The sequence below is a fragment of the Oryzias latipes genome, chromosome 16, assembly GCF_053564925.1.
Source record: "Oryzias latipes strain Hd-rR chromosome 16, Olatipes_Hd-rR_3.1".
Taxonomy (NCBI): Eukaryota; Metazoa; Chordata; class Actinopteri; order Beloniformes; family Adrianichthyidae; genus Oryzias; species Oryzias latipes.
The window spans coordinates 10,711,928-10,735,041 of record NC_136252.1 but is presented as its reverse complement, the minus strand read 5'-3'; the positions used below and the strand labels follow the sequence as shown (position 1 = coordinate 10,735,041).

The 23,114-nt window shown below is 42.7% G+C and overlaps 1 protein-coding gene across 15 annotated transcripts in view; it reads left to right on the top strand.

Moving 5' to 3' along the window:
* adgrb1a (adhesion G protein-coupled receptor B1a) overlaps positions 1–23,114 on the top strand; it is a 186,660-nt gene that overhangs the window by 106,982 nt on the left and 56,564 nt on the right. For 10 of the 15 annotated variants that reach the window (XM_078933301.1, XM_078933300.1, XM_078933299.1 and 7 more), the window contains exons 4-15: positions 233–337; positions 1,914–2,081; positions 2,424–2,588; positions 4,568–4,732; positions 5,108–5,272; positions 5,359–5,460; positions 5,542–5,648; positions 5,853–6,047; positions 6,498–6,566; positions 8,624–8,732; positions 10,232–10,375; positions 19,680–19,755. In XM_078933301.1, coding sequence (XP_078789427.1) covers positions 233–337; positions 1,914–2,081; positions 2,424–2,588; positions 4,568–4,732; positions 5,108–5,272; positions 5,359–5,460; positions 5,542–5,648; positions 5,853–6,047; positions 6,498–6,566; positions 8,624–8,732; positions 10,232–10,375; positions 19,680–19,755 — 1,570 coding nt within the window. The remainder of the gene's footprint in view (positions 1–232; positions 338–1,913; positions 2,082–2,423; positions 2,589–4,567; positions 4,733–5,107; positions 5,273–5,358; positions 5,461–5,541; positions 5,649–5,852; positions 6,048–6,497; positions 6,567–8,623; positions 8,733–10,231; positions 10,376–19,679; positions 19,756–23,114) is intronic. The other 5 variants (XM_078933302.1, XM_023963830.2, XM_078933303.1 and 2 more) reach the window with 1 other exon arrangement.

The following is a 23,114-nucleotide window of genomic DNA, read 5'->3' as shown; positions in this document are numbered from 1 at the left end:
TTGAGTTTGGGACATATTTTTGGGAGGACCACAGCCTCCGGCGGCGATGCAGGTCTGACCTTAAGGGTCCTGACAGAGGAGGCATGTGAAAACAGTGAAGCACAAGGAGAAAGGCGCAGCTGCACACAACACAAATCACAGCTTTGATCCATGCTGCTCTGTTTGAATAGTTCCGCTTCACATACAAAATGTTCATGGAGATCTGGTTCTCCCCTCCCCACCCCCTCCTCAGGCAAAGGTCTCCATCTGTCTCGCAGTCAGTCGCTCCGCTCGGTGGACAGCCTTAAGCGGGATGATGTGGAAAAGCCCCGCAGCGGACAGAAGAGCCCTCAGACAGGTGAGATGCCTCATGCATCTTTTGGGGAAGGGTGGTGGTGGTGTGTGTGTGTGGGGGGGGTCATTTAAAGAAATTTGTCGACAGGTTCCGGCCTGAGTCAAAACTGACACAGAGATGATCTCTGTGAGGAGCTGCTGGTCACGAACCCACAGCTCTGCACCTGTGTGCAGACAAACATGTAACTCTGAATCATCTGGTCATTTTTTTGTTTGCCATAAGTTGGGAGAAGCAAATGTGGACAACAGTAGTGTCCTTCAGTTGCAGAAATAGGTCATCTAATTTGATTTGTCTTCAGTTTCGGTCACAATCCGGCCTGCTTCTCCTGTTCAACAGTTCAGGTTTTCCAATTCTTCCCATCAAAGTTCAATAACTCTCATTTCTCTGAAGCTATTCTGCAGCGGATCTGCTTCCATTGTTCTGTTTCATGACCCAGTTTCAGCCAGTCCAGGTGCACAGATGGCAGGATCCAAAATTCCACACATAGGTCATGTGTGTAATCACGCCTTGTGGCTTTCAAACAAGCCCAAACCATTATCACACACTGCCATGCTTGACAGTGGGATGGATTTTTGTTTTACAAATTCAAAGCCACGGCTGTCGTTGGTCATAAAGTCATCCACTTTGGTCTCACGTGTCCACATGACATAGAACACAAGTCTATGTCATATGTCATATGGACATTTTGCACATATTGCACCGCTAGAAATTGGTCATACATGAATACAAATAAAAAAAGTTGCTGCTATTTATATGCAATTCATTAGTGATTTGTGCATCAATTACATTATTTGAATGTGACGTGCGCCGTATATGCGATAGAAAAGTTATACATCGGGTGTACCTGCATGAAAAGTCTATTAGACATTCGTGGAACGGTCGTAGAAAGAAAGAACTTTGCAAATGTAACGCACAATTGTGTAAGATTTATGTAATAATTACGTATAAACTACATAAAATATGCATAAACTGAGTTATTCTCAACTGACGCATTGGCCGAAACCCTCGACGGACAAGTTTCTTAAGACCGCTGAGACTAAAGCTTTTTCAAAAAATGTTCCAAACAGTTTGCCGTTTACTTTTTTAAAAGGCTGGTCATTATTATTTCTTCTACTCAGAATAATGAATTACTGGTGAAAATATTGTAAGGTGCTCCTTCATTCCTTTGTCCCCCCCCCTCTCCTTTCAAAGACATGGCTGCCTTTTTATCTGCCTGTTGGTTTTCTGAAAACCCTCAGTGAAAATGGATTCTGGGTGAGCAGCATTCCCGTCTGCTGGACATAAGACATCAAAAATGAGTTTATCAGCCGACAGGCAGAACCATTTTTGGTGCAACTTGCAGGTTTCGAACCCTGCTCCCTGCCACAGAAGCCATTTCTGTGTCAGAAAGCAAGGGGGGGCAGTCACTGGACTTGGAAGGAGCGTATGCTGGCACTGACGACGGCGGAAGACAGATTTAACCTTTGACTCCTCGGCCCTCGTCTTTGTGACCACAGAGGCAGCATGCTGCATGATGAGTCATCGCCTTTTCCTGTCCTTTTCTTCCCCACCCCCCGCCCCTTGCCCCCCTGTTCCCCAGTAGAGTCAGTTTCAGGTGAGGAGTGGACAGCGTGGAGCGACTGCTCTGCCACATGTGGGGAGGGCTGGCAGAGCCGCACGCGGTTTTGCGTGTCCTCCTCCTACAGCACGCAGTGCAGTGGGCCGCTGCGAGAGCAGAGACCCTGCAACAATTCTTCTGTTTGTCCAGGTAAGCCTCCCACCCCCACCCCAACCCCCACCCATCTTCTTCTGGTGTATTCCTAACACCCTCCTGAATGCAGCCCCGCCCACTCCAGCTGTTGCCTGCCCACTGTAGGCAAAAAGCTAACATGGTGACCCCTTTGGGTGATTTTTTACTATCTCACAGCAGGTGACTTAAATGTTTGCGTCGTAGCAAAGTGTTGCTGCTGAAAAACTGGATTAACTTTTATAGCCCTGAATCCAACAACAGTGCAACAGAGTACAGACCCCCCCCCCCCCCCCCCCCCCCCCCCTGAAATGATGGAGAGTTTGGGAGACTTGGTATGTAAGAGTCGTGTTGTGATCACAGTGCATGGCGCGTGGGACGACTGGACGCCTTGGAGCTTGTGTTCGTCCACCTGTGGCCAGGGTCAAAGGTACCGCACGCGAACCTGCACCCCCCCGCAGTTTGGTGGGGACCCCTGTGAAGGACCAAATAAGCAGAACAAGTTCTGCAACATAGCTGTCTGTCCAGGTAAGCACAGCAGACACCATAGGTGCACAAACAAACCATAATTGACGAAACCATAAAATGCAGAAATACTGTTTAGAAATACAGTTTATGGTTTCATCCATTCACATGAAGTCCTACCTGCAGCGCTCGGACTGGTACACGTGTCATCTTCAAAGGCAGCAACCATCCTTTCACTAATCAAGTGTTCTTTACAAGATCAACTTTTACAATTGAAGCAATCAATTTTTGACTTGATTAACTTTTTAATAATATAACTTAGTATTTGTTGTTACCAACCAGCCTGGAATGACATCACTTGACCATATGTTGTGCAGTTATGGTCCGTAGGTCTGCTTGGCAGCGCAGACAGTGCACCGTGTGTGTTAGCACCTAATTTCTCCTGAAGGGTCCAACATGTCGTCTACCCCATGAAGTCAACCATGAAAATACACCTATTCTCACAAACCTGTCTAGGTTTTCTGTGCCTGGACATTCTGCGCTTCATATATTTGGAACGATCAGCTCTTCAGTTTTGTGTTCATTTCAGTATTTTTAACTGTCCCTGGATTCTTTAAATTGATATATGTACACCACAGATTTGACTCTTTGTCATTCAGTTTATTTTATGTAGCAAAAGAAAAACAAACCAACCCACAAAAACAAAAAGGACATAAATTCTCAGCCACCCTAAACCAATCTTTAAAGTTCCTGTGTGTCTTCCCTGCAGAGTTCACAGTCACTCCAACTCCTGATATGCTTGCATCCATAACGAAAAGAAACCCAAAAAGTCGTTTGTTCAGGCGAGTCAAACTGAAAGAAATTCCCAAAACGGAATCCGATGCGTTGGGCGATAGATGTGCCTCTTTATCTCGTAGACTCCCTGAAGTGCTCCTCCATCTCTTCCCTTGGTCCCATTTATCAAATCAGTCCCCGTTACATCAGTCACATGACTCACTGCTGACGTGTCATTCATACAGCGGGGGGGGAAATACAAAAAACATGTATGATGAGACACAAAGCTAATGTGAATCACGTTTCCATGAGGAAATGGGGCTTGACATTTTACACGAGTTTGACACAGAATTTATCATGTCAACTTTTTGTTAAAGGTTTTGCGGCAACACATTCTGCAGTCATTTGCTGACTGCTGAAATACATCACAATCCTGATGTTCTGATATGAAAAGAACTGCATCATTAAAGAGAAGAAAGCTAATGAAGCTGCAATGAATCCGAGTCAAACTGGATCTGAATACTGAGATCCCAATGTGTTTAACTCACATGATAACATCAAACATGAAAGCGAGAACACTGTCATCCCCAGCAGGGTTCCTCTGGTTCTGCCCCTTCAGGACATGCGAGGCAGACCTTACAAATCTAGGATACTGTGTGTCTTAATGTGTGAATAAAGGCAGATGCATCCTGTCTCAAAAACAATGCAGGAGGGCTAGAAAGTGGAAGTTGACTGAGCGGCTGCTGCCTGGAAGAAAGCCAGTAACAGCTCAGTTAGCTTAGCTGTGTGTAATCTGACCAGAAGCTGAAACTTCAGGTTTGTGCTGACAGAACTGCATAAGGAAAGAGGCAAAGCGTTTTTTTTTCTTCAGAATCCAAATCAGATCAGCCACACTTCCCTTTTCCATGAGGACAAAGCATTAGTCAGAGCTTAAAAGGTTAAACATACACACATTGATGTTTCTGCAGCTGCAAACTATGTTTGCACTTTTTCTTTTTTTTGGCTTTCTCCAAAATGTATTTGCACTTGCAATGTTTGTATGTTGTAACAGCACAATCCTGATGTTTTAATCTGAAAAGAACTGCATCATAGAAAAGAAGAAAGCTGATGAAGCTGCAATGAATCAGACTCCACTTATCATGGATCTAAATGTTGAGATTCCAATGTGTTTAACTCACACGTTAACCTCAGTTAGTGTTATCTGACTTCCAACACTCCAGGAGGCCACGTTGAAGTTTGTGTTGTCTCTGTGGTTTCTGTGCCACCAGTGGATGGAAAATGGAACGAATGGGCCCCCTGGAGCTTCTGCTCCACTACGTGTTCCAATGGGACCATGAAGAGGACCCGGCAGTGCAACCCTCCCTCGTACGGAGGCTCTGAGTGCAAAGGGGAGTGGCAGGAGACCATCCACTGCGATCTCGGGGAGTGTCCAGGTACAAGAACCGTGGTTACCTTCTGCATGTCAGACATCAAGAAAGCCCAGACTTTGTGGTGCATTGGACACTACACAGGCTTGATTCCTGGGAGGTCATTAGCTTGACCCCTGACCTGACCCCAACACCAGCTCAGAAACGTCAGACAAAAAATTACTGTCAGTATTTTACCAAGACAAGAAGAAATACATGAAAAAGCGGACAGCTGAACATTTATGACTAACACTAGGCTGTCTTACAGACAGCAAACAATTCTGTTAAATGTTTGTTTTGGACATTTGTTGTTTGTCTTCAGTTTGGAAGGACCTGTGTGGTTGTATGTCTGATTTATCAAGTGACCTGTTTGTTTGTTTGTTTGTTGCATTTGCTTCTCAGTGGACGGCAAATGGCAGCCTTGGTCCTTGTGGTCAAGTTGCACCAAAACGTGTGGTGGGGGGAGGCAGCAGAGAAACAGGATCTGCTTCGGCCCCTTCTTTGGAGGACAGCCGTGTCCCGGAGAACGAGAAGAGGTCCGCCCCTGTAACGAAAAGAGGTGTCCAGGTGTGTGGATGCAGCCACAGTAGGCGGTGTTGCGTCAGACAGAAAACCCTCATGCTTTTTGCTGCACTTCCCCTTCTTGTGGGCAGAACCCCATGAAATCTGCGGTGAAGATAATTTTTCCAACGTTGTGTGGAAGATGACCCCTGCAGGGGAAACCGCAGCAGTCCGCTGTCCCCCCAATGCCGTGGGTGAGTGCCCACTGCACACAGAAGAATCAGACACAGCCAGCATGGCTCTGGTAAAACATGGTCATCTGCCCCCCCCCCCAGGTCTCATCCTCCGCCGCTGCACCCTGGATGATGAGGGCATTGCCTACTGGGAGAATCCAACATATATGAAGTGCATCTCTAATGACTATCGCAGTATACAAACTTTGGTGAGCTCTACTTTTAGATCCTGCTGCAAAGATTTGACTGCTCTTTAAAATTACCTTTAACAGGGCAGAGTCTTCATTTATTGTAGAACCATAGTTTTTAGCCTGCTGGTTGTATTTTGCCAATACCCTTCAAAAAAGTCCTTCAACACAAAGAAAGCCCCATAGTTCTAGATGACAAAGTGCGTTGTTGTGTTTCTCCGTCAGACTCGAGAACATCTGTCCAAAGCGCAGCGCGGCCTGGCAGGAGATGGAGTTTCAGAGGTCATGACCAAGCTGAAGGTCATCTCCAGCGACGGAACCAGCTACAGCGGGGATTTGCTGGCCATCTTAGACGTGCTGAAGAACATGACAGAGATCTTCAGGAGGGCGTACTACAGCCTCAGCAGTGCAGACATGAGGGTACGCCGTTTTGTGGATGAAGCACTAGTGGAGCCAATATTGAACGCACTTTCTACACCTTATTTAGATTTCTCTCTGAAAATGTTAATTTAGACACAAGAGTTTAACTCTCTACAACTTGGGACATAGACGTTAGTTCTTTCAAACTTCTTATAAAGTGAACACCTTTTTCTACGGAGGATTACCGGTACTCTGATGTTTGTCCAGTATTTTAGAAAATATGGCCAAGACTTTGTGACCATCTTGATGGTGGACAACATTTTCACTGAAGTCACATGGTTTGGTCTGAACAGCTGGTTAAACCTAGGAAGGTGGACTGTAGAATGTCTTTGGTTGATTTCTGTACGTGAAGGCAGACCTTGGCCTTGTTAGGGCCGTGTCACACAGCCGCTACGTGCATTTTAACATACCGTGTCACAGAAATGAAATCTTCTCTTTTTTTTCCCCCAGAACTTTGTGCAGTCAGTCAGCAATCTGCTGATGGAGGAGAACAGGGAGAGGTGGGAAGAGGCACAGCTGGTTAGTATCACTGCTTCTGTAACCATCTTCTTCATCTTTCATTACTAGCTGGAATCAGCTGTTTGTGCGGTGAGGACAGGGTTGCTGAGGGACACATCGTTGGAAAGGGTTTATTTCAAGCAAGCAAAGCAAAAAAATCAAAAGAAAACAAACAAATAACTAAACATACATTAAACTTATCAAGTCATACATTAATTACAATATAAAATAAAAATGAAGAAATGCACACACATGTTTATCCTGGATAAAAACAAAAAAATTCACATCTAAATGCATATGTAAATAATTATAATTATAAAGAGACATCTTTACACTCACACATACAGAAGTGTGTGAATGTGTGTGTGCATGGGTGAATGGGACTGTGACTGTAAAGCGCTTTGGGCCTTCGAAGGAGGGTAGAAAGCGCTATATAAGTATACGCCATTTACTATTTAGAACATGATACATGGAATCCATTAAATATGAAGTTTGTCAAACAGAGTTTGATTAATTGCTTGAAAAGAAAAAAGTGAATTTAAGCAATTTGTTTTTATGATTTACTTAACTTTCTTTTGTTTATTTTACATAGTTAATATAGTTCTTTGCATCTATTTAGAATTCTTAATACTTTATCAGTCCCGGTGCAGCCCCTCTGGCTGTTGTTCTTGTTTAGATTATTGTGATGCGGTAGCGGAACAGCAGCTAAAATCAAACTAGCAGACGAGTGAGCAGCTGAAACCACCACGCCTCCATCCACTGCACCTGTTCACACCTCCCAGGTGTGTGTCACTGCAGGTAGGGGGGCAGCAGCAGATGATGTAGCTCTTTTCAGAGACATTTCCTGCACTGTATGAATCCTGATTTTAGAAAAGAAGCATCCATGCTGCCGTCGCTGATCATATTCGTGGCATTAAACCCAGGAAATGAAGCAAAGTGAGAGCGTTTCCAGGTTTGTTTTAATCGCAGCTTTTTCCTGTTTTGTTTTTTAAATGTTGTGTTTTCTAACACCAGACTGCTCCTTCATTTCTCTAGGGGTAAAATCAATCTCACTTTTAATGTGGTTGAGATTAAAAGTGCAGGTATAATGTTAGAAAGCCCTGCTTTCTGTGATGAGGGTCAAAATGGATCAGGAAAGGCGAGTTTTCTCCTGAGGCCACAGAGCCGGACAGCAGCTGATCGTATCTCGGCCACAGCTCTGGCTGATTGACTTAGTCCTGGTGAAGTATGAGGAAGGCCTACAGCTTGTTGCTATTAAGTTCTGAAGCTTCAACATACTGAGCAGAAAACATGTTTGTATTACATCATCTTCTGTAAACGATTCTGTCTTTGTCAAATCAGAGGTTATGGTAAAATATGCAAAAATGACAGAGGTATGTTCAGCTGTCTGTTTGTGCTAAAACTCTTCAAACTTCAGCTTCTTAAGTCTTGATTTTCTTTGGCAGTTCTATGAGTTGCATCAGCTAAATGGGTCAGCTGTCACATGATCTTTCCAGAAGTACGTCAAGTCTCCCTCCACCCAAAGGGGCCTCCTCCTGCCAGCTCTGATTGGAGGATTGTGTCCATGTGGACTTTAAGGAAGTGCAGTTCTTGACAGGAGCAGGTGTTTGAACACAAGACCAGAGCCTGGTTCCTCTGTGGAGAGAACAGTTAGTCGATACCACACTGGGCTGCAGAGGAACTAACTGTGATGTGATGTTGACGTTCACCCAAGGTTTCTGCCCACTTGTGTGACTCTATATTAAGACACGCACACCCATTGTTTGCATGTTCAGTTTTGCGGCCGAAAAAGTATTAGTGTTAAAAAAGATGAAAGAAAGTGCCAAGTTTTGCTGCAGCGAAGCAGTGACCGGTGATAATGGTCATCACCTGATCAACACGTGAGCGTCAACATTTGAAATTCCTAAAAAGATCTTGTGATGCTTGCATTACCACTTGTGAAAAGATGTTGGATGAAAACAGAAGAAAGTTCAAAAGTTAGCGTTGTTTGTGACTGAGAGGAAAACGAGTGATTCCATCCCTCCATCGACAACCACGCTGGTCCATAATGAGGTTCTTGTGGTTCTGTGTTTTCTCAGCTGGGGCCCAGCATCAAAGAGCTGTTCCGGCTGCTGGAGGACTTTGTGGATGTCATTGGCCTCAGGATGAAAGACTTCCAAGACATGTATGAAGTCACCGATAACCTGGGTCAGTCTTATCTTTATCCCTCAGCGCTGTCTGTTCTTAAAACGTTTCACACATTTTCCCTCTTTTTCAGTTTTTATTCATTTCAGCAACTTTCATTCCTCCACCTTTTTTGTTTCCTTGCAAATGATAAAAAAAATAAACTATGGTGGTCATCAAGGGGTCTTTGCTCTGTGGGTAAGCAAATGATCCCTGGGGAGGGTAACCCCCCCCCCCACCCCCCCCCACCCCCAAACACAAACCAAACAAAAGCAGAATGCAGGGAAAACATTTCTGATGAGAAGCACAACTTTAACAAAAAAAAGAAAAATAACAGGAAAAATCCAAAGAACTAGAAGATGAAATGCATAGAAATATTAGAAAAGAAAGAAAACAATGATGAGCAGATCAGACAGCTGACGTGGTTATAAGAGCTGAACACAAACATTCAAACTAAGCATTGTGATCATGTGAGGAAACTAAACTGATTTAGTTTCTGATGCTTCTCTTTTCCTTAAACCATAAAAATACATCAGTTTATAGGAAAATGTCTCTTCACTTCTTCACTATTGAGTCGTGATAAGAGGAGGACCATTTTTTTTCACAGAAATATTCAGTATTTTACTGAGTTGTTCAGCTCCATAAATAAGTGAATCCTGGTTTGTTTTATGTTGCCTGAGGTTCAATTCCGTTTAATTCAGTTTGATTCATAGAGCCCAATGTCACAACACAGTTCACACCAAAAATTGCACAAAAACACAGAATCTGTCATAAAATATGAACAATAGCTGATTGCTAAACTTAACTAGACAGACCCTGGACATCCCCGCCCTTAGACCCTCCTTCTATGTGTTCAGGTTGGCTCTGAAAAGAACTCAAGCAGCTGACATGCTGATTTTTCCCTTTCCCTTTAGGAGTCGTTATCGGTCCACCTTAAGATGCAACTCGTTCAAATACTGGTGCTAGTGATGCTTAAAGCTAGTAACTGAAAAAGTACAACAGAGTTCTAAAAAAAACATTTAAATGTTTAGTTTAAGGTTGTTCACTCTCTTAATGTTGATTCAACCTTTTCATGTTGTGGCGGTAGCCTGTATAGTCTAATACCACCCAGTGGTGCAGCGACGTGTGCCTCACCTGCCTCCCCTAGCTGCACTACACTGAGAAAGTTTCTGCGGTTTCCTGCCTGCCCTCAAATGTGTTAATATGTTTTCTTTTGCAAACATCAGACTTCCTTTGCTGTTCGTGGGATTTTGATGCAAATCTGAAAACAGAATCTTGACTAAACCAAAGCAGTTTCTCATTTCTCTGTAATGGAGGCTTTCACTCGTGTTTTTCTATCTTGTTTGGTCAGCTTGGTATGGAACCAAAACTGTGAAAAATATTCCAAGATGAAAACAAACCAACTCTGGTCAAATTACAAACTGAAATTAACAACAAAGTGAACGGAGTCTCAGACAACAGGCGGTCAGTACTTTACAGGTGTGTAACTTTGAGTAAATGGTCCATTTGTCTGTTTATTTCAGTTTTGAGCATTCACAAACGGCCTGTGATGGGTCACGCTGACATCACCTTCCCTATGAAAGGCTGGAGGGGCAACGTGGACTGGGCCCGCAGCTCTGAGGACAGAGCCAACATCCCAAAGAACATCCTGTCCACAGGAAAGCCGGGTAAGAGGCAGAGTCGGAACGTAATCCTCTGTTCTGCTGCAGGTCTCGTTTCAGACGCCAGGACTGGGCGGGGCGCTTTTTCTGGATGCTTTCAGATAAAGACATAAAACAAAAGAGAAACAGCCTTTTTGATTTGTAAAACAGTATTCACGGTCATTAATCTGCAGAGCCGAGCCTCCTGCTCAGATAAACACTTCTATTTAATGTTGCGTGTGAAACCTGCTGGCAGACACCAACACTGGGTTTCAATCACCTGCAGTTTTGCTGCTGTACCACAGAATGACATTCAGATTATCACGAGGATGTTCTATACTAAACTAATTGGCTATAAAAAAATATGGGTGTCACTGAACAGCATAGAAGCTAACCCAAATACTATTTTACTTTCTGAATGTAAAATGAATACTTCCATTTTTACCTGCTTCTCGTTTATATTTTTGTCAATTTCCATGCGGGAACCTCCCAAATGGATAAATAAAGTTGTCTATCTATATGTAAACATTTAGTCATTTTTACTGTCGCTTTGATTGATCACAGATTATGTTTTATTTATAACTTTAAAAGTCAGTTTTCTGTTCACTGATTCTCCTGTGATGATGTTCAAAATAATTTATTAATTTATGTGGAACTCTGATTTCCTGATGAAGAGCAGGTTCCCTTTGGTGCCATTACTGCTTAATGGAGGTGGGGGGGTGGGGGGTTCTGCTTCAAGTCTGTAATGTGGAAACTTCTGCTGCCGGTCTGACTTAGGCTTTATCTTGATTTTTAGTCTTACTTTGACTACAAAATTGTGCAAACTGGATTGGTGGAAACACGACAATTAAAAAAAAAACTCACATTTATCAAAAACAAGTTTTTACACTTAGAGGTGGATTTTGAGGCGTATTGAAAGTGCCACAGAGGACAGAGGCATCCGACAATTCAGAATCAATGAGATCAGCGGAAACAGCTTTGTTTTGCATTTTACCAGGAGTTGAGAAAAACTACGACACGCAGATTCACATCGGATTGTTTTTTCTGTTAAGTTAAAGCTTTTTATTAAAGTGGAGGGAAAATGTTTGGTGACGCGAAAAAAATGAAGCCGCAACCTATGCCGTTGTTTTGCATTGTCTATTTTTATTCATAGAAATAAATTAGAGGAAGGGAATAAAAAGTTTACTTCTTATGAGTTAAGAAACATGATTAACTATGGGCGGATAATGGTGGTTACATAGAAACTGATGGCGTAAATATAACGAAAAATAGCAGTCAACAGAAATACACAGGCTAAGCTCTCCTCTCCTCCTCCTTCCAGGGTGCAGGTGAGCTGGTGATTATCCAACCTTTCACCCAGGTGTCGCTAATTCACAAACCAAACAAAGTGAAACATGCAAAACTACCAAAGAAATGTGCAGAGAACCTATATTTTGCTTTCCACAATGCTGACTCGGCAAGTTTGTTGAGTCTGTTCTGTTTCTACAGTCCAGAGCACTGAGCTGCATTCTTTCTCTAAGAAAAGCTCACAGATAAAAGTTGACTATCTGCTTTAAGATGGCCGCAGTATTTGGTTTACATTACAATCCTAAAATGTTCTGAGAGACGTTTAGTAAAAAAAAAAGCAAAAAGACACGTTTCTTGACAATTGAAACTTAACTTCTTCAGACCTGAGCTCTTGTTTGATATAACTTTTTTATTTCTTTCTGACCACACCACAGTTAAGCAAAATGAACTAGTATGGTAATATAACCCAAAATGTGATGCCCTTACTGGTGGAGGTCAGGTCTTAACAGGTTATCTTGCTCTCAGTGGCATGAAGTCTACAGTCGTTCACAAAACCAAAAAAGCAATGAAAACATTAGAGACACATCAACACTTTAAAAGAAGAAGCTCATTTTAATGAGAAGGCTATATGTAAAAAAAAGGTCCGGGCCCTAAACACTTCTACCTCGATGTCAGTGTGGAATGACACAGTTCACCGGGGGGGGGGCTCTGCAGTCAGAACACACCCTGCGGTCAGATCCAGACTGGCTACTTCTCCTGGTCCCCTTCACCTCTTCAGGTTCCCGGTCATTGACCGCGTAAGTGAGAAAATCCTCCAGTCGTCGTTTTCAAGTGTTCCCCCCCAAAAATGAAAAAAGTAGAGGTGATGGTGACCTTGACTTTGAGGGAAGACTGAGAAAATAGCCAGCATGCTGCCTACAAGCTGATGGGCCACTGGCGGTCCAACACCCGCCTGTCACCTCCGGCGGGGACAAATCAAGACTCCAGAGAATGAAATCCAAACACGATTCTAAACGAGCCCAGAGTCAAGAGTTAGCCAGAATATCTAGTACCTCTTAACCGACCTCATGCATGGCACAGCACTCCCACAAGAAACAAGGTGAATGTGTCACCCCACCAGCATTTGAATACCAGCCTAATCATCACACCTCTGTGCAGCATGCAGCTCAAACCACAGGCTGGTAACACATCAGCTTGTGGCTTAAAAGGGCTTTAATAAACAGCTGGGATCATTACAAACCAAAGCCAGGTGTAACCAAAACCTCCAGGGCTCAGACGTGGGCTGCAGGAATGAGGAAGGAACCACTTCTAAAAGCCACTGGACTATATGGAAGAGCTCAGGGATTGGAAATATGTTTAGGTACTTTCAGGTGCAGCACAATTATTGGATGTCAACACAATATACACAATGACAAATAAGCAAACAAGATTTAAAAAAAACATAAATAAGCCCACACCCCCACATTTACACAGAGAATTTCCATAGCCGCAGTCACATGCACCCGTACCGAGGGTCGACCCATATGGGTGATACAGGTTTTTGGGTTTCCAGCCCATGTGGGGTTGTAGACAGTAGCGACTGCACCTTTAAGGGGGGACAAGTGTGTCTTACAGTTCTCTTGAGGCTTGTACATCCATCTTGAGGCGCGTCATGAAAATTGAATGTACCATTGTTGTACATTACTTGAAGTGCAACTTATGACGCACGGAGGATGATCCTGTTGTATGTTGGCTTACCCCACACCCGGGTCATTAGTAACGTTTTCACACTGGTTCCTTACTGGCCGCGCTCAAATGCTCCGTACACAGGGTGTGCACGTGATACGCAAGTGCCTGTAAAACTCCTATAGGATGTTCACACAAACTGCACTTTGATTGTCTAATTTCCAAATTTATAACAGCCAAACTGCAGCAAGGAAAACGCACTTACAACTTGATCAGCGCTAACAAGCTCTTTGAGTGGTCTGCAGGTTGTTTTTTGAGGCGGGGGGTCAAAAAAAAAGAAGAAAAAATAAGGTACAACACGCCAGTATTTCACCCTTACATACCTGTTGTACAAAACTGTGCATGAACATTTTGCTCTCCAGGCTCACGTAGCAGTCTATGACCTTTATATTTTCTGTGGGTCACCTTTGTGTCCCATACAGATTTGCCCATTTTTTGGCCACAGACTGCTCACGTCCACCTACAGGGGCAGTTATGACTCGGGCTTTAATGCACTACCACAAGTAATGTATCCTTTATGGTACCTTTTTGAAATTTGAAATAACTACTTTTCTGATGTTGTCGGAAATCAGAACATTTCAGAACAAACGCCTTTTCATTTGGAATTGTTGTTTAACTTTATTTATTTATTTATTTTAACTTGTTCTCTCCAACAACTGAGCAAACAGATTATAGCTGAAGGCCTTTTGTTGTGTTGGACAGGTTTTACTATCACAAAAAGAGGTTGCATATCTTCGGAAAGCCAGAGTGTAAATTTGTATAAACCCCTTTTTGTTTTTTTATTATTTATTACTTATTTGTTACATTTAGTGTGTGTGGGTAGGGAGAGGGGAAAAGTATGTGGGGGTGGGGGGGTTAGAAGAGAATAAAACGGACAGAGGGTGAGAAAGTGGGATACAAGTGCCGATTTGAATAAGTTATTATTTTAAGCTGTGCAACAATTATACCAGATCTGCTGAAAAGACAAATATTACATCAAAGGTGAAATTCTGACACGAAGACCAGCGGGAAATGTCTGTCCATCAATACACTGTGGGTTAGGAGGAGGGATGAAGAAGACAAGGAGCAGTGTGGCAATGTGCATGTGGGGGTGGAGATACATGCATGCTGCCAAAGTAAACCGTGTCTTCATGAGGGGAACCAGATCCTACCCAGCCAGACCAGAGGGGGGGGGGGGCCTTAGCACCCCTTGGCCAGTAGCACCCCCGGAGACAGGACCCACGCAGCCCGGGGGGGGGGGGGGGGGGGGGACTGCCCACAACCCAGCCAGGCGCAGAGGGGGGCCCCCCACCGGGGGACATAGGCTAACCCGGCGTCAGGGCCCCCAGGCCACAGGACAGGCGCGCTCAGCCGTACCAGGTAGCAGCCATGGGGGCCACTGGGCGCTGGACACCGAGACACGGGCCAAGGACGAGGCCAGCCCCCCCCCCCCCCCGAGGACCCATGAGCCGCCCACCACCCAGCCGGAGCCTTGTCTGCTACTTTATTTGTAACAGAACTTCTGTCAATGTTGGTCCTCATCACCATCAATATTACTGGAAGACACTATCAGCTTTGCACTTATACAACACATTTGTTAACGTCAAGTGTTACATAACAGCGCAAAACCGCTTTTCTCCGCCACAGGTTTCACTGGAATTCTGTTAATTGTGTTGAAGAGTTATGGTAGAAGAAAGATTTGATTTGATTTCAGACATCTACTTTAATAGAAGAAAGGAAAGAAGTGGAGCTACACTTGAGCCAAAGCTCCAGTGTTAACGACATAAGGTTTCATATCAAGAACCTTGCTTCCACGCAGGTATAATACCAGGATGACAACCTTGAAACTTTAGTTATATTGAGAAACTTTATTTTTCTTTGCTTGAAAAATGTTACCAACATTGCACTCACTCTCGTTCTTGCACAGAGGAAAAAATTCCTGCCACTGGGAAAGAGAAAAAAGAGTTTTCCCATGGTTCTCTTTGGAAAGAGCTTCTTTGTTCTCTTGGATAACCTGAGGAAACCTGAGGAAAATTTCTTCCTCACATGAAGGAAAAATACAGAATTTGTAAGCTGTGCCAAGTTTGGTGCCATAAAATCCAGTAGGCTTTGCATTCTTCCTGCCTCCTGGTGCCAGAACCACAGTTTTAAGGAGCAATAGGCCTTTCTATCAGTCACAATGTCTTTGACCATTAAAAGGTGCCACAGCTACTATGCTAATGAGCCCATCACTCCTAATCAGGAGCCGGCAGGAGCCAATCAGGTGCAATTAGAGGTAGTTTTCTCAGCAGCAGGAAAAGTATTTCAAAGAGGGCAATGTCACCCCCCCCCCACACACACACACACACACCCGATCTGCACTCTTCCCAGACTTATTTCCATTACTTTAAACGTGGTTCCTTCAAGCTTTTATCTGTTTCTCTGACAGTAGTTCAAAATAACATCTTTGAGCCGTTGGTCTCAGTTGTTGTCCTCATGGTTTACCCAAAGCAGTTTTATGGCAACCCATCCCCCACCCACTGAGGATCAGCTGAATCATGTGATCCAGCGATCTGATTGACTCAACACATCTGAGCCAGGTAATTGACAGCAAGGAAGACAAGAAACACAATCATGATAGTAAAGCTGGAGGACCAGGTTAAAAGGTTCAATCATATGATATGGCGTGACGTGTGTCTGTAATCTATTGAGTGGTCACCAAAACAAGAAGGTTGGTGAAAGTTTTCTTAATGTAACATTTTGTGTCTTAATATCAAAACTATCAAAAGTTTTAAAATGAATACTTCAGCTGATCGCCACTCCATTTACTGAAGGTGAAAAAAATGAATAATGACACTGATCAATTTAAAAAAAACTATATTACTATAATTAGCAAACTAATGAAAAAGTAGAAACATTTCATTTTACATGCCATGACAGAATGAACTTGCATTAAGTTATTCAGGCCCTAAGCCAAAAGCATACGCCTATTTTTTCATGTTAATGATTGAGAGGTTCTCAGAAGTATTAATGGTATTTTGTTCGGACGTATCAAATCCTATAGCTGTAGGTAAGACAACACACAAATGTAGTTATTGCCAAAATGTGTTTGAAAAAGATATATGACCTGCTGTTTGTGAATTAAATAGCTTTTTAGATATATTGGAAAGATATATTGGAAATGTTTTTTGTATTTCTTTGCATTAGAATTCACATTATTGTTGGTGATGGCAAAGTTGTTAAAAAGAAAAATTCAAAATGGCGCTTCATGTCATGGATATTCAGTCAAGTGGGTCAGTTAGAATCCGAATACATGAACCATCATTTCCCACTTATGTGGAGCTGTGATGCGGAGGGAAGCAGTGTCAGTAAAACTGTATGCCCCTACCCCCTTTCCACAAAAACTTCCTCTAGCTCTGCCGGGGGGTAGAGTTTTTCCATTTTGCATAAATGTCAATTATTTTACTATCGTTTTATCCATTATACTTCATTTCCTTACCGTGCTTCATGCTCATCACATTCATCATCATGACATCATCATTAAATGGCCGCAGCTCTGTCATACACTGCATCCCTCTTTTTTTTAATTGACATTATAAACATGAACACAAAAATTAACAGAAAATCGCTTGGCACCTTATTTTTGTCTAAAACATCTAATAAGCTTATAACCATGGGCTGTAATTTACTATTTGAAACAGTGATGTTAACTAAAAAATTCCAGTAAAAATAAATTTTCTCAAGTTTAATTAAATTCAAAATGTAAGTTCTGTTCTGTGTCTGTGATGTGTTCTTTGCTCACAATTAATATAAAACCATTTCTCACTTCAAACGTATTCTCCAAAGGTACATAACTCACAACTTTCAAACATAACAAAGAACATTCTGTTCTGTCAAGCCTTTTCTTTTTAACCTTCATGTAAACGGGGTGAACTACAAACAATGCCGGGGATTACCTTCCTCCTTTTGTGGTGTTGTTAATCTTTGTGACTAAGTCCATACGATTTTGAGCTCAGCAGTTCATTCGAAAGACAATGTCTGGAACTTCTGGTCTTAACAGGTGTAGCAGTTTTTTTCACAGCTGATTGCTACACCTGTTAAGCTGATTTCACACCTTAAAAGGTGTAGCAATCACCATTTTTTATTTCCTTTCCATGCTTCTCCGCACATGCTCCCAGGCCAGCCAAGGGAGGTGATCAGGAGGTTCTGGAAAGAGATGCCCAATCCACCTCAACTGGCCCTTCTTGATCTGTAGGACCATCACCTTCCTTTGCATTTCCATATCACAGCACATGCAACACAAAAGTGTTCTAAGAAAGAATTCACATTTCAACCTCAAAGAATCCCAAAACCTTACAGCGTGATGGACTTCTGTCTCTCATAGTGCTCTGTTGTAGTGACTGGCAGCCTGGTTGAACATATGTTAGGGTTAACTAACAAGAACATGAGCAAAACACACAAAACATCTTCCTCCTCAAACCCCTCATGTCATATTTGTTTTCCTCCCTGCTTGTGGGAGCTGCTGTTCTCTCAGTCTGCTACAGGACGTGCTGAAGCTGGAGAGTCTGTTATTTTCTGGTGGCCTGACAGATGTTGCTGGGATTTCTGCAAAGAGAGAGAAATATTTGATCACAGATTGTGCCTTCATTTAGCCCAGGTGTCAGGTTTTGACAGATTCCCTTTCACGCTGCAGAGTTCCTTCTGGGAGATGGGGCGCTCGTGAAAACCACAGCATGTTGAGCAGGGCAGATCAATAACAGCAAGCAGATATCCCCTTAGTATGTCACCTACTCTAGATATATTAATCGACCTGTCAAGGTTTCTAGATTAGGGCCAATTCATCTCTTCCTGACCTGAACAGCACATATGGCCTGAGATGAATACTTTCAACTAAAACAGCCCCTCTTTTTACAAACTAGAACAACATTTTATTTAAGAAGCTCTAAATATTTCAAAATCATCTTGATATCTTAGTTTGATGGTGACTTGCCTCTTCTGTTTCATATGGATTGTTTACTGACGATGTCCCTTGTGGGAACATATTGTCTCCTCACACTAAATATGCTTGAAGAAGCCCTGCAAGATATTATCTGCTACAGAAATGCAATAGTTGGCGATACAACTATCTTGAATCAAAACATGGTGGTTGAATATTACAGCTTGGATGTTTGTCCAGTTGCATGACTCAGGACTGGGAAAGGAAAAGAAATCCATCCAAAAGTGATTGCATTTGAACCTCAACATTCCTCCAGGAATCAAGGGATCAAGCTTTAGATTAGCCCGTCATCCCATCAAGACTGTCAGAGCAATGATCAGCTTTTAAATGCACTGCTGTACTGACAGCAGTGAGATGATCAATCTGAACCAAAGTCTGAAAGAAAATTCCTGAAAATGCCATAAAATGTAGCTGGTGAGTGAGACTGGACCAAAAAAAAACGATCTGGCTCAGTTTAAGAAACCCAGAACCCTTAAGTGCAGAGAAGCAACGTTGGATCAAGTGGTCTCATGCTCTTCAAGACCAGCTTTGGAAACAGGAAAGGACCATCTTGGTGAACATAATCACCTGCCCAAAATTTTGCAAACTTTGCAAAGACATTTATTGCTAAGATAAGCAAAGACTGGGAAGCTTTTTGCACCAAGAAATGTGGATCAGACACCCACTGAAGGAGGAGATTTACACCTACCTGCTGATGTTCGAGACAGGATCTGGAACAAGCATCAGGTCCTCCCTAAAATCAGAAGGACTTGAGAGATAGAAAGTTAAGAACATTTGATGTAGTTTTATCTAACCCCTTTAGCTTCACAACGAGAATTTGTTTTCAAAGAGATAAAAGCATTTCCCCGTGGTGAGATAGATCTGTTTCCCTATCACAGTCGTTGGAGTCTGCTGTGCTGCATGGTTTTGGCTTAAACAGACACCCGGTTTTCCACAACTCAATCATCCAATAAGAAGCTGATTCAGGTGTTTGAGCATGGTTTCAACATATAGGATGTGGGCTTTGAAGGCCTCTACATCACATCTTACTAACCATCCTCAGTAATTCAAACAGGAATAACTGCCATTAAAAATGGTCTTTTGAAATGGAAACCCTGTTCCAAGATCCAATGAGCAGGGAGAGGGACTCTGGATTATCCCAGCTCGTCTCCCAAAACACAACTGAAACAGTCATGCTGACTCTGCAGTTTTTTTCATTTGGGACAGACATAAAATTCATAAAGAGGGATTTCGGGTATGGTGTTCTCCATGATTTTTTGCAGTTATTCACAAAACGTTTGTTCATTTCTAAATGCGGACTGGATTGACTTTCCCTGGCGTGTTTTTGCTGTTAATGTTTTCACACATCTCTTTGTTTCAATGCAGATGGAGATGACTCCTCCGCCTTTGTGACCGGCATAGTTCTGTACAGAAACCTGGGCAGCATTGTGACTCTGCAGAGGTAAGAGGGATTTTTCCCACAGCGATGATCTCTACCTTATCAATGACTTCTCCACTTAGACAGAAAAAAGGTAAAATGTGTGGAAAATGTAACCCAAACTTAACTACACTGAGCCAAACCGAAACAAAATTTACCAGACCCATCCAAAATGAGTGAAAATGAACTAAAGTTGAGCCAAAATAACTGCACCAAACTCTGCCAAAATGAACCAACTGCACCAAACTTAGCAAAGTTGATTCAAAATTAACTGAAATTAACCAAATTAAGAAAGATGCTAAACTTTTCAAATTTGAAAATGAATGAAATAGTTAATAAAGACTGTGGAGGCCATTTGAGTCCAGTGAACTCGTCATGTTCAAGAAACCCGTCTGAGATGGTTCCAGCTTTATGACATGCTGGAACCATCAGAAGATGGAACACTGTGGTCAGAAATCGATGGACATGGTCAGCAACAACACTCAGGTTGGCTGTGGCGTTGGAACCATGCTCAATTGGTACTAAGAGGTTCAAAGTGTGCTAAAAAAAAAAATTCTCCCAGACCATGACACCACCACCACCAGCCTGAACTGTTGATACAAAGCAGGATGGATCCATGCTTTCATGTTGTTGACGCCAGTTCTGACCCTACCATCTCAATGTGGCAGCAGAAATGGAGACTCACCAGACCAGACTAAATTGTAGCCTGTTCTTAGCTGACAGGAGTGACACCTGGTGTGGTCTTCTGCTGGTAGCCCATCTGCCTGAAGGTTGGAGTTGTTGTGCGTTCAGAGAAGTCATTTCAGTCACCGTTCTTACCCATTCAGATGCTCGGTATGGACTGCATCAGATCGTCTGGACCATGTCACAGGCCTAAATGCATTGAGTTGCTGCCATGTGATTGGCTGCTTGGAAATGTTGGATACGAGCGGTTTGAAATGTGTGCCTAACAAAGCAGCCAGTGAATGTATTTCTAAAACGCTTGTTGTAATTATGAATCTCTTCTACTGTAAAAATACCTATGCATTTATTTCATTATAATTGTTAGAATGAGTTAAGAAGCTGTCAATATAGCACCAGTTAGTCTGTGAGGCAAAAGCTGCTGTTCATCACAGTGAGGCATAAAATTATTTAGTCAGCCACCCATTGTGCAAGTAAAAAAGAAGAGTGAGGTCTGTCATTTTTTTCACAGTGTGAGGGACAGAATGGGAGGAAAGAATCCAGGAAATCACATTGTTTGACTTTAAGGAAGTAATTGGTAAATTGCTTGTTAAAAAAAACCACATTTGGTCACCTACAAACAAGCAATATTTCTGTTCCGCACAGACCTGCATCTTATTTTAAGTGGATCCTCAGTCCTCCTCTCGCCATATTCATGGTCAAGCTCCTTCATATGTCTTTGGAATGAGCTTCTGTTTTCCCGGCGTTCACTGCACCCTGTGAATTCTTTTAAAAATGACAACTGAAAACCTTTTTGTTTTGCAAAGCATTTGAACTGAAAATGCTTTTATTCGGGCTTGGCATGATTGTTCTACGTGGTATACGTTTTTTGTCTTTTACATTTAAAAGGGACTCAAATCCTGCAGTGCTTAGACTACGGCATGTCCAGGCTCCTTTGAAGTTTGTTAGAGATCAGAATTAGGCAGCCCAACAGCAAAGGTCAAAATCTGTGAAACTTTACCAAAGTAATTTATTCGGAGCAAGCGCAGTCAAAAACAAGGAGTTGGGGTCACCCAAGGTGTCAATATGTGATGCGGAGGGGGATCACTGTCCGGGTCCATACATGACGAGTTGGGGTGAGAACGCGTCGGGTGTTTCTATCCACAGTCCGCTGCTGCCTTAGTTCCTTCTGAGCAACATTCCCTGACTTCTGATCTGAGGATCATCTGCAGACTGTCCAGAATGTGCTGATGCATGTGGAAGACACAGCTACGCTAAAGAGGAAACGCATTTTTAAAATAGCCTCTGACAAATTGAAAACAGGACATGATACACGCGACTACCTCCAAAAGTAGCGCAGGGTGAAGTGGTTGGTCCCAGCACTGCAATTTAAACATGCACCCACTGCTGCAGGGGAGCCTGTGAAAGCAGAAGCAGCAACTCCAACACTGTCTTTGAGTTTACCACATGCTCCTTTAACAATTATGCATTCAATGCTAACCAGCAATTGTGCTAGAATGAGATTTTAGCAATCTTCTTTACCCTGCAGTGCACATTTGAGCAGAACTATGTGACACGAGTGTCTAGAAACTTGTGGAAGTTACAGCATCTAGCTGTGGTTAGAGAGAAAGCTGCTCTTTACCTCTTTTCAGAAGGCAAAGGCATTTGTAGAAGATGAGGCAAACACCAACTCCAGCACTCCCCCCATTTTTCATATTTCACTTTACTTCTCGTTTCCTGCTTTGGGTTTTCATGGATGCTTTTGTTGTTTCCATCCATGACCCCTCCCCTGTTTTTAAATTGATGCTGCCTGAAGAAAAATGAGATTAGTATGAAGAAACTGAATGACATAAAAGTTTAGGTTGACTGATTGCGTTTTTGAAAGCTGAAAATTTGATTGTGGATTGAGGACACAATAAAAAAAAAAACTACCAAAGAGCTGCTGAGCATATTTTACCAGCTTTGGTGTTGGTGCTTCCAGGTGCAATTCACTTTTTTCTTGATTGGGTCTTTCATCACAATTCATCCCACATGCAGTTCAAAAAGTAAAAATAGCCACCCATTTTAAGCAGCCTCCAAAGGGTTTGAATAAATTACCACAAAATGAGTACGAGAAAGGGGAAGTTGAAATGAAATAAACCAAGTTTAGACGGTGAAAAAATGTTTTAACCCGAAATTGTGATGCTTTATGTTCCAATGTGTCATTCCTACCCAAATGTTCTTACAAGTAAGTGATAGTTAGGTAAATGATTGGACGATCATCTTTCAGAGAGACTTTATAAAATAGACGCTGAAGTTCTTTTGTGCCAGACTGTGACGTTGTGCCGTCCAGAAAGTTACCAGCTCATGCAAGCTTTTGCAATTACAACTTAGTCGGTTTGGGCTACAAGGCAGGGGCTGTAGGCGCTTCACTGATCAACCTTCCAAAATTTCTGATGACTAATCAGTCCTGCATAATGTGGTACTCACTGACTAAACAAACAGGCCAAAGCTGTCTGCAGGGACTCCACTTTCATTATTTCTACATTCAGCTTTCACCAAGAAAGGGATCGGTTTGACGTCATGATGGGTTGTCTTTGCTTTATTTGCCAGCAGGTATGTGTTTAGTTTCTTTCAACCATATTATTTGTACCAAACACGACACCAGATGGTGATGGTGCAATTAGGTGTTGGGTGACAGCGAGGAAGGGGACAGGTGCTGAACAACCGTCTTTGCTTTGTCC